This window comes from Polypterus senegalus, chromosome 4, assembly GCF_016835505.1.
Source record: "Polypterus senegalus isolate Bchr_013 chromosome 4, ASM1683550v1, whole genome shotgun sequence".
Lineage (NCBI taxonomy): Eukaryota > Metazoa > Chordata > Cladistia > Polypteriformes > Polypteridae > Polypterus > Polypterus senegalus.
In genome coordinates, this window is record NC_053157.1 from 66,678,631 (window position 1) to 66,697,858 (window position 19,228).

General features: G+C 35.6%; 1 protein-coding gene across 1 annotated transcript in view; it reads right to left on the reverse strand.

Annotated features, from left to right (window-relative positions):
* Nucleotides 1-19,228, reverse strand: part of gak (cyclin G associated kinase) — a 137,176-nt gene that overhangs the window by 108,294 nt on the left and 9,654 nt on the right. The window contains exons 2-5 of the mRNA XM_039750796.1: nt 10,259-10,320; nt 7,841-7,900; nt 5,717-5,831; nt 961-1,103 (exon numbers count right to left, since the gene is read on the reverse strand). Coding sequence (XP_039606730.1) covers nt 961-1,103; nt 5,717-5,831; nt 7,841-7,900; nt 10,259-10,320 — 380 coding nt within the window. The remainder of the gene's footprint in view (nt 1-960; nt 1,104-5,716; nt 5,832-7,840; nt 7,901-10,258; nt 10,321-19,228) is intronic.

Below are 19,228 nucleotides of genomic sequence, written 5' to 3' on the forward strand. Positions count from 1 at the left end.
CATGGCTAAACTTGGACCAAAGAATGCTATTAGTCAGAGAGTCATCTTCCAACCCTAACTCACCTTCACAGGGGTCTGCTGGAGCCAATCCCAGCCAACACATGGCACAAGGCAAGAACAAATCCCTGGGTAGGGTGCCAGCCCACCACAAGGCACACACACACACACCCCAAGGGACAATTTAGGATCACCAATGTACCTAAACTGGATGTCTTTAGACTGTGGGAGGAAACCATAGCTCCCAGAGGAAACCCACACAAACACGGAGAGAACATGCAAACTCCACGCAGGGAGGACCCAGGAAGCGAACCCAGGTCTCCTTACTGCGAGGCAGCAGCGTTAACACTGCGCTACTGTGCCACCCAGAATGATATTAACTTAACAAAATCATGCTACAATGGTTAAGCTTAAGAATGCTATATGAGTTTTGAGGCACTGCTTTTGTTTCTTTCTTTTTGAGGGTAATAGTTGGATACATCTGTCTCTTCACTCTACCATATTTCAAATTAAACATCTAAACACTTAATTTGAAAAAAAAAATAAATGGCATAATAATTCATACTATGCCCAAATAAATCTTTTTCTAACATCAATTGTTTTATACTGCAAAATTCATAACAAAAGAATAAACAATAGCAGCATTAATGATATTTCAGAAAGGTACAGTAATGGCAAGAGGAATTAAACTGAGATTCCGAATAACAAAAACATTTATCATATACCAAATACCACACAAAAGCTCAGATGAGTGAAACAACAAAAAGCCAAAACATAAATGCATTAAAAGTGGCTTCATTCTAACTCACTCGCTGCAAATGACAAAGTTAAACATAATAAATAAAAACTGCTGTATTCTCATGCTTACAATGTGTATGTTCAACAAGAACACATATGAAATTGGACTCCTTGGTGATTAAGAAGCCCAGACTGAATGCCTTACACTGTCTTATACTGACTTACCTTTAAGTCCCTGTGGATTATAGGTGGCTTCTGTTTGTGCATATGTTGTACAGCTCTACAGGTTTGATAAAAAATCTTCAGCACAGCATCACAAGTTAAAGGTCCTTTTGCTTCCACTTTCTTGATGAAATCTACTAGTTGGCCTATAGGTTTAAACATGATTTAATTTTCATTTGTTGTTCAATGCCTAGATTCACATTGTTCTTCATAAAAACATAACATGTCAAAAAAAAGTGTTTAATATTTATGACAAATGTATATTTTCATGGTTTAAATTTCTACTTATCTGAATAAACTTGTTTTGCCAATGAAAATATGACAAACCAGAATATCCAAATCTTACTAATATAAAATGGAAAAAATCTAGTATTTTGAAGATGGCATGATTGCACCATGTCTTTTACCTAAGGAATGAAGCTTAGAGGATCTAATGCCACCACTGCCCAGAATCAAAACAGTACCAAAATAGTGTTATGGAGAGATGTTACCGACAGTAAAAACTGTAAGGCACATTTTCAGTTATTGTTGAAATCCTTTACTATGAATTTTGTTCAGAAATTTATAGGAATATAATAAATCCAATGAAATTTTAAAACACCATAGGTACATGTTTATGCAAGTAGTTTTGGATTTTTCATTAAAATTCTGACTAAAAAAACACATATAAGGCATTAAAACTTTATTACTGTTTAAATATATAAAATACATTTTATACGATTACCTTAGAGTATCAACAGGATGGAACAGCCATCTTTACTTACTGTATCCTAAGCATATACATAAAGTAACTCTTAAAGGTTTTATATATAACGGCATGTTAAAAGTAGCTTACTAAATCATTTAAATAAGCAAAATCACCCACATCTGGAATATTATCAGTTCCAGCTAGGTTAGTTCATATCTTGTGTGCTTTGCGAAAATACTGTATGTCCCGAGGAAAATCTATTAAAATAATTTATACAAAAATTACAATGCAGTCATCGTTTTATTAAAACTGGCACAACAGCTACTTAAGCAAGTGAATGGTATTTGAAACAAATAAAGGTGACCTGAAAAAACTCTCCTGGGACCATTTTATCAAGTATCTCAGAATAACTTCTATTAATTGCACTAATAGTATGACTAAGAAAATAATTTCAACCAATTCAGAGTCCCACTGAGGAGTAAAAGGCCACATATGAGAACGAATGTCACAATTGTATTGCATTCCTTGCCACATATTGACACTCATGATGATGTTTAATAATTTTTTGAAACTAAAACTGAGGCTTTACCACAAAGAAGAAGACGATGATGATAATAATAATAATAATAATAATAATAAAACATTAAAAAAGAAGGAAAACATAATAAGGTAGGATATTGTTCTAAGATTTATGCAATATTTGCCACTTTGCAGCATCATGAATGTACACCGAGATGGAAAGACTGAGACATACTCTGAAAGAAAGCTTAGCCCAGCACATTCATTTAACAATGAATAATCCACAGATATACTTCCTAAAGAATCACTTTCACGCTATTATGGCATATTGGAAACCTCTCGTAAAGCAAAAATTATACTAAGACTAGCCATGGCTATTCCTGCACGGTTACTGAATTCCCAATTCCAGAGCAGCATGATGTGTCATGCCTCTCTCCGTGATCTCCCCTTATCTTCTGCAAGCTCTGTTTATCCGATGCTTCCAGATTGTCCGCTTACCTTCTTGAACCTTCCTGGGCAAAGCGAATATTCCGGGGGTTCATGGAGTATTAAGGTCAGCGTATCTGTGTGACATTTCGGTATCAATCACCCATCCAGACCAGTATAACTCAGAATAATATGCTGGCTACTAAAATATATAGTTTGCATTCATGACCACCTATTTATTGATACTGTGATAACACTTGTGATTCAGATATGCATGTTCATCCAACACTGGGGCAATTATCGTTACATGTGTGGCGAGTTGTATGAATTCAGCTTGTTTTACCATTGCCTCATGTTAAATTGTGGGCAAATGTATAATCTGAGTATTACCTGTTGTAAGGGTGTTCATAGTCTGGTGCAAAATTCAAGAAATGGTTGGTTATGACATACCAAAATTATTACTATTACAAAGCTGCATTTTCCTTGTGGCCAAAAAGTGTAATGTTACTAACACTTTCATTTTAACTGAAAATGCATGGCTTCTCCATTTAGAGGTACTATCAACCACGTAACGTACAACATTTGTACAATTGCAATTAAACCAATATCTTTTTACAAGTTCACTATTGTCCAGTGATTTCAAAACATTCAATTCTGCCAAGAATTTGAGTGCCTTTCTCTGCCTGAATGCCATTTTCTAGCAGCTCTCAGCAAGTGAGGACAGCTCACAGTCTCTCCTAAACCCTGATGAAATTAAGAGTTGTTTACCAAATTAGGAAAATGAATAAAATGCTTTTACTCCTACTCCTTAGAGTATAGCCAATCTTGCTTCACTCTGAGAACGTTGATAAATATGGGCACTGAACATTTTATGCAAGATTAAATTAACTTTTTATGTTTTTATTTATTTCCAGTATACTGTACATCAGAACAGTGTTTCAGTTAATGAAACCAAACTTCAGAAGATACTTATCCAAAATTTTCAAGGCTGAGATACAGACTTCAGTGCATATCCAACACAATTACAGAAGCCCTTTCCACTCTACTCTTCAGTGTCATATTAGAATTCAACTTAATTTAGACATCAAAGCCAAAATGAAAAAGGACACTTTTCACCAATAGTCCTAAAGCCCAAATGCTCTTGAGCTGGAGGCTACAATGCATCAGCATTTAAAGATACCACATTATGATAAGATCTGGGGCCTCATATATAACACGGTGCATAAAACTCACACTATAACATGGCGTAAGCAAAAAAGCAGGAATGTGCGTATGCACAAAAAAATCCAGACGCAGGAATCTGTGCGTACACAAACTTCCATGTTTTCCCGCTACATAAATCCCGATCAGCATGAAAAGTAATGCACGTGCCTACTACCCCACCCCATCTCCTCCCAGAATTACGCCTCTTTGAATATGCAAATCAATACAAATAGCCCGTAAGATCAGCCTTCTGTGAAAAGACAATTGCAAAACCACAAGGAAGAATAGAACAATTTCAGTGAATACCAAGTGGAGGTAAGGAAAAACGTACTATTTGCTGGTTTAAACAGAGGTATAAGGAAGCTGATCGAGTGACATAGCGTGTCGGAGAAACTCGAAAGCTCAAGTTCAAAGTCGCACAGTGCCCAAAATAAAAAAAGAAGTTGCATATCAAAGTCGCCATGAAAAGGCGAGTCGTAGCTCACCTTCTGAGTGTCATAAGAAAGCTTATTAGGGTACAGAGAAAAAAAAAGGCACACAGTGGGGAAAAAGCACAAAATTTCAACTTTAATCTCGAAATTTCCACTTTAATCACATAGTTTATTTTGTCATTAAAGTAGAACATCATAAACTTAATCTTAAAATCGTTTAATTTACTAGTTTCTCAAATCCCATCGTAACTAAAGTAGTACATTAAATGATGTGTTTTGTATTTGATCTTCTATGTGCTCTATGTGTGTGACTCACTACATGCTTCTTAAACCGGCTTTCTCTTCCTCCAACAGGACACAGAATCCCTTACATTTGTGATATTACAGCTCTCTGAATAATTAAAATATTGAGATGTATATGTGATATCATTTTCATGATGATAGGAGTTAAAGCATGTTATTAAACATGGGAACACGGTGGGCTCTAATTCCTGTCCTTCCTTTTCTTTCTCCAAATAACCTATCGCCACACAATCAGCTCTGTAATAGACGTTAAGCCATCTGTAAGCTTATAAAGCCGATTCTTCTTTACTTTTAAGGAACATTGAAATATCTTCGTAGTACATGTTTAATTATTCTATCTATCATGCCAGTCCCAGTGAAGCATACAGTGTGAGGCAGGAGCAATCCGTGAACGGAGCACCAGATCCTTGCTAGTGTAGTGACACTGTGTCCTTTAATTATTAACAATATAGATTATTTAAATAAAGTTAAAGTTTTATCTGTATAATATCATACACATATTTTGCTGCATTTCATCTTAAAAATGATATCATATGTAAATACGCGCGTTATAAAGTGGCTCAGGAAATGTGCGTGGCTTTATGCCAAGTTTAGGTTTTATACATCACGATTTGAACGTGGAAACCTTCGTACGCAACATTTCTGTGCGTACACATCGTTTATACATGAGGCCCCTGGTCTTTTGTTTTAAAACTACTCCAGAAGCTAAACTCCATAGCTGTTCAGCAGTACAGAAATGTGCAAGCTTCTCTAGTTTTATGTCCCCTACGAATTCAGAGAGAAGACAAAACCACCAACTACTCAAATGAGCATCACTAGTCTGTGATCACTGCTGCTGGATGCCTCCTTTCTTTCACTGCAAGTAATACCATATTTTATTATTCCTCTCACTGACTATTTGAATGTTAATATCTGCCCTTTTGATTTCCATCATAAACCTCACAGGTTTATATTAAAGTTGTACTAATAAACCTGAAACTTGCTTGCTTTTCTTACAATGACATTTATGTAGACTACTTGAGCATAGAAAATGGAAAATAAAAATAAACAGTAAAACAGTAACTGTAAAAATGTGTTTAAACTTTTATTTTCTTTCATCCTTTTACACTATCTCAACCATTACATGCATGATTTTTTAAGCTAGTATATATGAATGATTGAATTTGATACAGAGGGAATGCAATCTTACCTCTACATAACTCTGTAAGAATAAGGAACTCTGCTTGCCCAGTATCAGATTCTTCCTTGCCTATTGAGGCTGCAGAACAAAACTGAACAATGTTTGTATGACCTGAGAGCTTTTTCTGAGAACAAAAGGTCAAGGGAAGTTGCAACACAAATATTCTTCAGAAAATGCAGCTAACATTTAAAGCTGCATCACTGTTAACAACAAAAATAAATGACTGTGTAGACAAGTATACTTTACTATAATCCAAAAAGCTAATTTACAATTTTCTTTACTTGTAATGACCATGAAAGAATATTACTATTATTAGTAAATTTTTAGTGTGTGTTCCATTTTTTTTTAATACAAAGCTATATATTTTTTATTACATTGAGCTATACATTTCTAAGCATTGTGACATAATGATTGGAAACTCTTAAGCATTTTCATATTTTGAACTGATCTGCACATTCATGTGGTTCCATATTTAGTACTTTCATGAAAAAGATACAGTATAAATTAAATGACACATAATAATGTATTAATTGTGTCACTGTTCTTAATCATGTCAATTTAACTCATTCATTTAAGTATAGTCTATTATAATCAGAAATATATTTTTTACATATGAAACATATTTCTGCAGCACATTTTGATTTGTATTTTAAGTAAGGATGTAAATACTCTGAACAGTAGGTTTACTATTCAGTTCACCGGGAAAAACATGTCAATTGACAATCCATTTTTTCCTTTAACTGTGAAGCAGTATTCATTTAACAAGAGGTGACTATAGATGAGGGCATCATCAATACAACATAAAACAGGGTCAAAGTTTCACCCAAGACCGATCCATACTAGAAGAAACAGAATTACTCAACATCTCACTGTTGGGAGAAGATTCTGGCAAGGATTATGCACTAGAAATGCACTAATTTAACAGTGTCCTGGGTGAGTCCATAAGATACGTTATTCAGAAATTACAGTGCAGGTAACCCAGTAGGCTCCATAGGTGCCTCATTCTCTCTTTTTAGAAAGGAGTTGGCCACTAAGGACTGGCAATAAGCTACAAGTCTTCCAAAGCCATCGGGGGACTACACATGGTCATTAGCTGAAAAAACTATAGCCAATGTACCCAGTCAAAGGTGAACTCAGAGAAGACATGATGGTGACCATTATCATAAGTTTAACCATTTGTGGGGAGTATGTCTGCACTTATTTAAGGAGAAAGGAATGAGCAGTTAACAATCTTCCCGACACATCCAAACCTTTTAAGATCTACTGACAATTCAAAAGGGGCAGGCACCCCCAGATGTGCTGGAGGGAGTTCTATACCAGTGACTCAGCAACCAAACTCTGGAAGAGATTTTAGGAATTGGATGAAGAGGCCAGAGTCCTAAGCAAGAGACAAGGGATACAAACTGGATTGTTTGGTGGTGCTTTTGGATGTGGGAAAGGTTGGGCAAACTTTCTCACCCAGTAGACTAGGCTCATGACTACTAAACAGTTCCAGTTAAGGAGCAGAGTTTGCTTCTCATTTGCTCTAATTGGATATTTCCCCTTATTTATTTGTCCCTCAAGTGTATGTTATATAAAATAAATGTTTTTTTTACATTTTTGACTGCCTTGGCTTCATATTTGGTGTGGAGATAAGCCAATAGGGTTTCTCAAAAGAACATACATTTATTCAGTTTACCAGGCTTGTTTGTTTCGCTAATAGCCAATATCTCACCTAGATACATCCAGATATGTTCAGAATGTTTAGCAGAACATTTTACAACAAATAGAACTGTATTTCACAGTATTATCTCCTAAAAACCTTTGTGGTGAAAGACTCCAAGCTTTAAATATGGTATCAGGTAAGTAACTGCTGATACATATTAACTGTGAATTTCTAAACATACTTTTCAGGTGTTACTTTGCACACTCTATCTAAATGCTACCGATTCCGAAAAACCCAAAAAAGCAACAGAATTACAAAAAACACGATACTTACTTTGAAGCATTTCTTTCTGGGCAGATATTCTGTGATTAAATACACTAACAAGTAAATAAAATGCTCAAGTTATCAGATTAATTTGAGCCGTCTCTTTCTCTCTCCCTTGCTCCCTAACACAGATCTTGTCTACTCAAATTTCCAGTAAAGGATACCATGAAGCAGACCTCTTGAATAATGGCCTTGTTTTTCTCCTCTTCATTGGAAAGAAGTCGCTGAAATAACAAAGAAAAGTGTTCAAAATTAGCTAAGCCAATTGCATTACTTGACACGTCTCTCTACCCCCGTGGCTCCCGGATTTGGTCAAGAAAACAAGGCTATTTGCCAAACCTGAATTAATATACCATTTGTCCATTTATCAAACTGGCCAATGTGTTTTAACTTTTGTTCTTTGTACATTATAAAAAGATTTTATACAAGACTTGGGTTCATTTTTAAGAAGTGATATTTCTCTCTTTATTTGTAAACACTGTATATAAAAAGTTAGAGGATCTTTATTTAATTGTGCCCACACATGACTACTAAAACAGTCACAGCAAACATTAACACAATAACAAGCAAGAGAATACATAAAAGTAGATCAAATATAGTTAAAACCCAAAATAATTTAGAAATTCAAGCAGCATTACTTCAATGTTTTAATGACTGCTGAAGGTGTTTTATACTGAACAACTCTAAATCTGATGAAGCAACTGTAAATTCAACTAGAAATAAAGTATAATAAAAAGCAAGATAATATCTGAAAGAAGAATAAATATAGTAAAACCCAGCATTGTAACAATTCAGGGCTTAATGACTGAACAACTCTAAAACTAATGAAGCAACTGTAAATTCAAATTTAACCAAAAAAAAAAGAGAGAGAGAGAGAGAGAAATTAAGCCCTTCTTGAGCTCTCACAAGTTTTGTCAATGAGATATTTGGTAATAAGATTATGCTAACCTCTAGGACTGAAAAGCACAAGAATGTTCCTATTTTAATGTCAAGTGAAAAGTGTCAAGTAGTGATTTTTCAATCTATAAATAAGGTGAAATATCAGTTATTTTTCATATATTAACCATATTTTATAGAATCTGAAGGCCTATCATACAGTTAAGAACATACGTACAAAAATGTCGTGAAAAATAAAAAAAGATTATTTTTGGGACCACAATTAAGTTGCCAATAACATAGCAGAGGAACAGCATCACAGTAAGTAAGGAAATTGACATTTGTGTCCTGAGTGTTCACTGCATGAAGTTTGCATGTTTTCCCTCTGTCTATATGGGTTTCCTCCTATTTTCCTCCCACAGTCTAAAGATATGCAGGTTAGGTGAATTGATGTTGCTACACTGACCCTATTGTATGTGTGGATGGTGAGTGGATGTGTTCACCCTGCAATGGACTGGCATCCTGATCGGGGCTTGGTCCTGCTTTGTACCTGGTGACTGCTGGGATATGTTCCAGCTTCCTCATGGCCCTGCCCTGAATAAGTGGGCTAGGAAGGTAGATGGATAGATGTATATGGTGTTTCTATGAATAGCATTCTAACTGGGGCCTCATATCCATTGCTGTTGGAATAGGAGGTAGCTTGACCCTGAATTAGGAAAACTACAATTGGAAAAAATACTTTTTTTTTTTTGCATTTTTAAAAAATGACAGCAAATTGTGAAAAAATATCATAACTTTCCTAGCTGTACTTAATGAATGTTTTAATTTTATTTGTAAGCAGACTATAAAGACATAATATACAGTGTTATAATATAATATACACCATATTGAATTATATACAGCTTGTTGGCATAGTGACATGTTGAGTTTGCACTGCTGCCCCTTGAATTCAGCATCCTACATTTTAATACCATGCTTAGATGGAACTAGTGTGGGGTGTTCACATCCTTCATGTCAATATTCTTCTGGGAACTCTTGAATTACACATACTGCATATCCCAAAAGCCATTTATTATGTTAGTCGGTGATTCTAAATTGACCCTATATCAGTGTGAACATTAGTGGGTGTGTCAATATTTCCAGTGGCACACTGTACAGAGCTGGTTTCTGCATTTTGCCTTATGAACAATCCTGCTGGTTGGATGACACTATTTTGACTATATTATGTTATACTATATTTAGCAGCACAGTGAAGCAATATTTAGTAATGTTGCTTCATAGGTCCAAAAAACTGGGTTCAAATCCCAGTTCAATTAATATTTGTTGAGAGTATGAATGATCTCAGATTTCTTCATTCAGTTGTATTCTGGGACTGTGGTTTTCTTCCCATGTCACAAAGATACACACATAAGTTTGACTGCCAGTATGGTAGAAATTGATGAATAAAATAAGATTTCTGTATATTTTAATATTTTTTCTTTTAATTAATTTCAATATTATTTTAAAGGATTTCAATAAAATGCAGTAAATAAAAATAGGAAATACTATTAAATTACTAAAAGAATCCATACATTAATTTTCCTAATCTACTTATATAAGGCAGAATTGTGGGGAAGCTGGAGCCTATCCTAGCAAGCACAGGATACAAGGTAGGAACAACAGAAGTGATAATGAATGTTTTAGATGCTAAAAAAAAGTGAACTTACCTTTAAAGCATAATCTTTCCCGCTTCCAATATCCTGTGCCTCATACACAAAAGCAAAACCACCTGATGACAAAAAAATGGTGTTATAGTTTAACTTGATAATAATGCATTTAAAATTGGATACAATAAGAATTCAAGAAATAATAATAAAGGACATATTTATGCTGGTATTAAGTAATTGCTAAATCTCTACTACCTTGCAAGCTTAAAAGAATTAAAATAACTTGGTTAAAAAACTTAAAGTTGCACAGTGTGTGAAAGCTTGAGCCACCCTGGTCAAATTGCATCTTTTACTGAATCCAAAAGTGAAAAGCTGTTAACTAAACGTGTCCAGGACACAAACATTAAAGTGTGACTTTTTTCAGTACATATTACTTCACAATTACTGCCTATCTGCAGTACTGAACAATGACAAAAATATGTGTGGCATGTGAAAATGCTTTGACACACTTTCTAGTCGATTAATATTACCTTTCTTTCATTAAAACTCTTCAAATGGATTGGACCCGACGTTGTTAGGTACACAATAACATAATTGTAACTGAATTGAAATGTACATAATGTAGATATTTTAAAGTCAATATGTCGCCTGGAAATGACAGTATGAATTTTACATTCTTTTTACATTTACACATGACAATACTGCTATTATTAGTGATAAAAAAGTAAACACCTGAACCATGCAAAGTAATATCTTCAATGAACCAGAAATATTTTGGAAGTGCTAGTGTTAATTAAAAAAATTAAAATTTTTGGCCACAATGGCAAAGTTTAGTGAGAAACATAAAATAACACTTTGCTAAGCATAGGGTAAATCGTATTATACCTTAGGGTTGTATGGCACAGATATTTTTTGGAGATGAACTTAAGAATGGATGCAGCTAGATATTAGCAGATGCCACATACTAATGCCCCAGAGTCTGTAATTAAACTGAGGCAGAAAAGAGGTTTGATATCTGAGTAAAATAATAAACAAAAAATATCATAAGTTAAAATGTAATAATATTGAATGCCTTTTGCAGCACCCAGACCCAAATATTTCTGAAAATCAGTGGGTAGAAGAGTGCCAATAAATTCAAAAAGCAAGAATGCAAAGACTTTTAGCAGGTTACAAGGAAAGTTTGGAAATAACTTCCAAAAGAGGGGTTACAAAGTAATAAAAAGATGTCCCAAACTTTGGAACATGATACATTTGCTCCTTGACTTTTCCTCAGTCTGTTAAAATATGAATCACCACTGTACATAATATGTGAAAGTCTGTCCTGCAGAGGTAGTGTTAATGGCTTTTCAATTAGGCATTTAGTGAAACATCATATTTGACTGAGGTGTCCAGACATTTGCACACAACTGAATGCTGTGAATTTAGTAAAAGTAATAGACAAAATATTGAATTTAGCCTCTAAATTAACAGGAAAATAAAGAATACGGAGAGTTATTAGGTAAAAAAATCCAATTCTACAGTATGACAGAGGGTGTTAAAGTTGGATCAAAAAAACTACCATACGGATAGCGGCTCGGTTTTAGTCGTTTTAAACAGTTTTATAGGTCACATTAGTAAAGACAATAGTAAAATAATCTGTGATTTTCAACAAAACCAATACACATTAAAAAGCACAACAGACTTTCAGCACCATACCAGTGCTTGCCATCTACAGTAATTTTCAGATGACTCCTCAGTCATAGTCTGCATTAATAATGGAGACAAGTCAGAGTACAGGAAAGTTATGGAGGACTCAGTTTTGTGGTGCAGGGACAACAACTTGCAACACAGTATCAGCAAGACAAAAGAACCTCCAACATGCCAAGGAGCCTCCGAGACCAGTCGCCATTCAGCAGGAGGACATGCAAGTGGTGGAGAGCTAAGTACCTGGGGTTTCACATAAAGAACAAACTGGACTGGTCTGACAGCACAGTGGCACTGCATAAGAAGGGCCAGAGTAGATTGTACTTCAACAAGGAAACTCAGGTCTTTTGATGTGTGCAGCAAGCTGCTGGGAATGTTTTATCAGTTCATAGTAGCCAATGTGGTGTTCTACGCTGTGGTTTCCTGGGGAAGCAAAAGAAGCACAGTGCTTAAACATACTTATCAGGTTAGCCTGCTCCGTCACAGGGCAAACACTTTTCCACAACAGCTTCTATTGTGTCCAAAGGATAATGACAAAACTGGATCCCCTCCAGGAATCTAAGAAACGCCTTTGGGTGTCTTTTCTGCCCACTGCTATTAAGCAATTCAGTGCTTCCTCTGGATATATTATTTAAGTGAATTTTGAAAAATCTGCATAAATATACAATTATTTATGGTTTTATTGATTGATTGGCTGTTATTTGTCCTGTGAGTCTGTATCCATTTTTATGTTTCTGTTGTTGTATGTATCTGAATTTCTCTATGTGCTTAATAAAGTTGATCTAATCTAATGGGGTGATATGACAATATAAACATAAAAAAGATAAATACTTCTCTTCAACTCATTTAAAAAAGTAAGCAAAATTGAAACATTAAAACAATGTTAATTTCTAGGTATGTTGTGCCATTTTCTTCCAGTGAAGAATCTGTAGATGAGAAGGCAGCTAGACAAATACTTATTATACACCTAGTCTAAACAATGAAGGAGATTTAGTTTCCTCTAACCACAAAGAGAATGAGAGCACCTTTCACAGCAGTGGCTAGAAAATCAGAAATTGAAGTAATGAACAGTTTCGGTGTTTTTCTAGTATAATCTTCACATAATGAAAATATTTTGCTAATCCATTCCAGGCATTTGTATCAAAAATGCTTCAAATAGCAGTGAATGACATAAAACTCCTGTGCCTCACCTCCAAGAATGTTCAAGAAAGTGGAGAAAGGGAATTGCAGGGCAACTGACCAAACTAGGTAAACCTTAACAACAAAGCTATGATTAAATGCACCATCAAAACATGACATAAAGAACTATTTCTCACAGAGTGACCCACTAGTAATTGAAAATTACTTGTATTACCAAGATTAAAAAGAGAAGGGGTGGATTTCTAACAATTCAGCTAGATAATCCAGCATAAAGCACATGTCTTTACCTATAAACTCCTTTAGAAGTGGATTGAAAGAAGTTAAATAGAAGATTCAATTATCGTATATACTCATGTTTAAGTTCTCCGCGTGTAGGTCGGGGCTTGATTTTACTGTATTATTTCCAGTATTTCCAGTTTGTCGTATAAGTCAAATGCAGAAAACACATGTTATTGGTCCAAGAGATTACAATATACTAACGCCCACCTGAGACAGTAACCACAGAGCATACTGCCTTTTTTCTATATATTATGCCTACGTGGCCACATGGTAATGCCCGAACTATTCCAAAGCAACGTTTGCACCGTTTTGTGTTTTTTGTATCTCACATCCTCATACACCTTTATCATAACAGGATCCCTTATCTACGATGGAGCATTTAATCAGAAGCAAATATGAAGACGGTTTAAAATTAAAAGTTGAAATGGTGAAAGAAATTGATAACTGCGCTGCTGCAACAAAACGCAATGTGTCTGAGAAACTGGTGTGAGATTGAAGGAAACAAGAAGATGTAAAAAAAACATTTAAGTGTTGCATTTTTGAACAGGCTGATCGATTTTTCAGGTTTCAAGACCCGACTTATACGCGAGTATATACATTACTCTTCTCAACCATAAAGCACAAGTGAAGAAAAAGCTCCTTCTCAGTCACTCTTGATGGTGATCTCATCAGACCTTCTTCTAATGCATGGAATCTTGGTGTCATTTTTGATTCCTCCCTTTCTTATTCCACCCACATAAACCACATTAAGAAATGTTCCCACTTTCACCTCCGTAACATATCCCATGTTCACCTATTTCTCTCTTTTTCTAATGCTGAGAAACTTGTCCATGCTTTTATCACATCCCGCACAGATTACTGTAACTTTCTACTGGCAGGTGCCACTTCTAATCTTATATCACAGCTCCAGCTGATTCAAAACTCTGCTGCAAGAGTCCTAACATGGACCAGCAACAGTGAACACATAACACTCATCCTGCTTCTCTTCTACTGGCTCCTTGTGTCTTACAGAATTGAAAATGACATTCTGTTATTAACCTACAAAGCTTTAAAGGGCTCACATTGGACTTAAATAGTGACTTTCTCCATCACATTGCTCCTATTCGCCCACTAAAGTTCTCCGATTCTGGCAATCTTGCTGTAATCCACACTAACCTGCACTCTATGGGTGACAGGGCCTTTAGCTGGTGTCATGGACGGCCGTTTCCCAGCTGGGATGCCTCCACACTGGAAGCAGCAGGGCAGGAGATGTGGCCAGAACATTACCTCCCCCCGGAACACAAGGTGGCAGCTGCCTTCGATGATAGCGGTGCCTCAGACTTCCGTAGGGCTAAATGGGAGTTGGAGTTTGATACAGACCTGTTGGGGTCCGTGGGCACCGTCAGGAGGTACTGCAGCAGATGCTGAGCCCTGGACCACAGCACTTCCGCCACACCCAGAAGTGCTGCCGGAAGTTCATTACCGAGCACTTCTGTGTGCCTTATATAATGGGCCAGCAGACACTACTTGATGAGCCATAGTCAGGAGGAGGTTGAAGCTTGCCAAGGAGAGTGGAGGAGAAAGAGAATAAATGAGAGAAAAATAAAGAAGAGGAAATGAAAGAGAGTAAATAAAGTAAAGAGAGTGTGTTTGTGCCTGTTGAGACACTGAAATTGTAAATACACCTTACGTGTGCTTGGACTTGTGCCTCCTGCGTCTGTGTGTCGGATTGTAGGGCTCTCTATTGGCCATACTTGATAGCACCCAGACTTTGGAATGACCTCCCTAAATTAATTACATCAGCTGACTCATTCATTCATTTAAAAAAACAACTTAAAACTCATCTGTTCAGGAAGGCTTTTAACTAAACCGGATATTCTGTCTCCTCTTTCAATCTTCCTCTCTGTCCAGATGCTCAGTATAATTTGTGTGTGTGTTATATCACAAATGATGTGATTTGCTAGCCATTCTTTTAGTACTGAACTTTGCATTTTACTCTGGTTTTTTTGTCTTTTATTCTGTTTAATGCCTTTGTCTATCCTATATTTATCTGCTTTAATGTTCTGTTCAGGAAACCTCTGTATTCAATGTTACATATACTTGCTGTTTCTTTATGAGACTTTGTGAAATGTCTTGAGCATTGGAAAGGTCCTATATAAATAAGATTTATTATTATTAATTGGAAGCTACAAAGAATAAACCCACAAAAAAGACATAGCTACAAAGGATGCATAGTTACAAAGGACATCTCATGAAAACTTGTGCATTCACGTTACTTTAGTTGAACACATTAATTCACTGAACAAACAAACAAACATTGAATATACAGGGGAATCACATACCAAATTGTGAGAACATACACATTAGACATGGCTGCATAGAAAACCATGGATCTTGATTCAAGACATGCAGAAAACAGACAAATGAAAGATTACCAGGAAGAACAACCTTTATAATGCAAATTAAATACATCTAATGGAAACCTCTATTTGTAGCATACTTGATTACTTTTAAAGACACTTTTTATCCAGTCCATTATTTATTGTGAGGAAGGTTCAAGTAAAGTAAAGTGTACACAATATACACTGAAATATCAAATCAAGGAAGGGTCAGTATATGTGGGGGTACAGATTAACACTGGAAACAAAGCAAAATTATAGAATTCGGTAGCATTGACCATCTTTAACATGTTGCATGAACAGGAAGCAAAATTTTTTTGCAAGTTTTGGAAAATCTGCATGCACATGTACAGATGTAGCACAGTAGTTATTCCCTGATTCTCAACCAAATTTTCCTGTAGTGGAGTCAGCAGTTATTCCAAATAATTATAATTAAATATGGATTAGTGCTGACCGCATATTAATTTAGCAATCCAACAATTGTGTAGAATCACTGCAAATAACTTGATAACTTATATCAGGGATCCACAACTCTGTTTCTTGAGCAAACCGCTACTGTGACTGAAGGTTTTCATTCTAACCCTTCTCTTAATTAATGACTAGTTGTTTGCTGATAATTAACTCATTTGCCTTAGGCATTAAAGCAGTCATATTTAGTACCTAGTTGCATATTCCTCGCATGCAATTACTGTTTGAAGTCTGTGATTCACAGATATTGCCAGGGGCTATGTATCTACTCTGGTGATGTCCTGTCAAACCTCTAATGCAGCCTTCTTCAACTCCTACTTGCTTCGAGGGCATGTCCCCTTACATTTTGTCTTCAGCATATGGAAGGCATGTTCAGTTTGATTTAATTCAGGTGACTGGCTTGGACATTAAAGAATTTTCCATTTTGTAGATTTGAAAAACTCATGTGTTGCATTAGAATAATGTTTGGGATCATTATTTTATCAATGAGTTTGGAGGCATTTACTAGAACGTCAGCAGACAAGATGTCTCAGAATTCATTGAGTGACTTCCATTAGCAGTTACATCATTAATGAAGATAAATGTCCTAGTGCCTGTGGCAACAATACATGCCCAAGCAATACCAACTCCATCACCATAGTTAACAAATGAGGTGGTATACTTTGGATCTGGGGCAGTTCTATTTCATCGCCACACTTTGCTCTTGCCATCACTCTAATACACGCTCATCCTTGTCTCGTTCGCCCGTAAGACCTTTTCCAGAGTTCTGCAGAATCTTTTAAGTACTTTTTTGCAAACTGTAATCTAGCCTTCTTGTTTTTGTGGCTAATTAGTAGTGTGCATCTTACATCTTGCAGTGTGTCCTCTGTATTTCTGTTGATGAATTATTCTGCAGATAGTAGTCTTGTTGGCGACTACATACTCCAAAATGTAAAAGCAAGCATAGGTATATTATGCCTGCACTAATGAAGTAAATGACACACACCTGAGTAATGTAAACATGTGATGCCAACTGTCCAAAACATGATGGCGCCATGTATTGGGGAGACAGTGTATAAAAAGTGTTATAATTTCTATATGGTGTGATATAAATCTATGCAAATACCACTAAATCAAAGTCTGCAAAGTGCACTTTAATAAAGTATGAATTTTTCTATTTGTAATCTTAAATCAAGGAAAAACGTGTCTTTGCCACAAGGCCCTGGTGGGCACTCTATGTGCCAGGACTTTACATGAATAAACACAATGGCCTACTGGCAAAAAATTTAACCATAATATAACTGGTTAAAATCCCACTCCTAAATGACAGGGTGATTTGTAATAATAATAATAATAATAAATTTTATTTATATAATGCCTTTCCCATTTTCAAGGTGCTTGTAGAAACTTAGACACTTTGTATAATGTTATGACCTACACACAAACAGGGGATGACTTCAGCAACACTGATACTTCAAAAAATGAACCAAAGGTGTCCCTATGCTAACACGGGTAAACAGTAATCAAGGCACACTATTTATAGAGGTCTTTATTGACTGGACAAAGAGGCAGCGGATGTAAGCTGTTGTCTGAACTATAAGGCACCTGAGCTTATTACTATAACACCATGCTGACCCAAGTTTAAAGCACATTCTTTAAAAATAAACTAAACAGGATTCAGTCCAAGCCAAAGACAATCGTTCTTACAAAAACATGTATTTTAACAATGAGTAAAGTACACTTCAGTGCAAAGAACAAACAGTGATGAAAGACTTGACACCAGAAATTTCAAAATTTGATTTGCTCAGTTCTATTGTGTGTTACATGGAGATAATTTAGTGCTTTTTATTTTGTTTTTTAAGATTTTCATTATCATCATCTCCAGTCGTGTTTTATATCCAGTTTACTTTTCGTTGCCACACACACACCTCAGAAACTCCAATAGCACCTTTTCTTAAATCAAAACCTTTACTACTTTACTCCTTTAACATGGACATATTCGGTATGTTGTTTTGGGATTTTTTTTTTCAAATCGGGACTCAGGTACCCATAAGCTTCATTATAAAACTCAAGAGCAGACTAGTTATTTCTTTAAATGTATAAAATATGCTTCACTCTAGAATGCAGTTTCATGCGGCAAATTAACATACATCATGATTGTGAAGAAATAACTTAGACTTGAAAAATATTGAACTTATACTTTAAAGGTGCTCCAGAACTAGATATCACAGAGAGGATGGGAAACATGACCTTTGATTTTGGCATCATCCCCTTTTCTGGTGCTGTCTCCAGTGAGTCAAGAATCAGCCCTCTAGTTTATTCAGGCATCAAGAAACCCCTAATCTGGTGTTATCCTCTCAGCAGACAACTGATGAAATTACAATTGGATGCAATATAATCATGGGCAGTTTACTTTTCCATCGCAAATTAGTATTGGTATTTTACAAATGTTTTGCAACACATACACATGCAAAATTAACTACTGGTAACCTGCAGAAATGGAAGGCTTTATTCTTAGTTGTGCTTACTGTACAGACTCAAGAGCATATGGATATCTATTCTATTGGTGCTAGACCTCTTATCTATATTTAGATAGCACTACTTTGGCTCAAAAAAAAAACTGTCACTAGTCATCCCTCCATTTTCTTAATTAATATTATCATAGACTTGCTTGTCCACTACTGCCAAAGTACTTTTTTTCCATCAGCCAATATAAGAGAAAGAATAAAGGTGAGATGGGGGGGTATGATAATGCTATTTCAACAAGAGGGACAACATGTTAAATATAACCCTATGCACATATTCAATACAACTTAATTTAAAAATAGCTAATATAATTCCAGTTTAAAAATAAAATCTGATCTTGACCCCAATAATCTAAATAATTCTACACTCTTCTTTAACTTTCCATATCTTCCCAAATTTCCCAAAGATTATCACATACCATCTGAAGATTATTTAACATTTAATAACCTCAAGAAATTATTTCAGGCTGGCTTTAGAGTTCAGTATTAGTATAAAACAATTCTGTTCACATCTAATATAGCTGACCTCAATATTTCACTGTGCATACTGGAGAGCATTATGGCTATCTTAGGTGCAT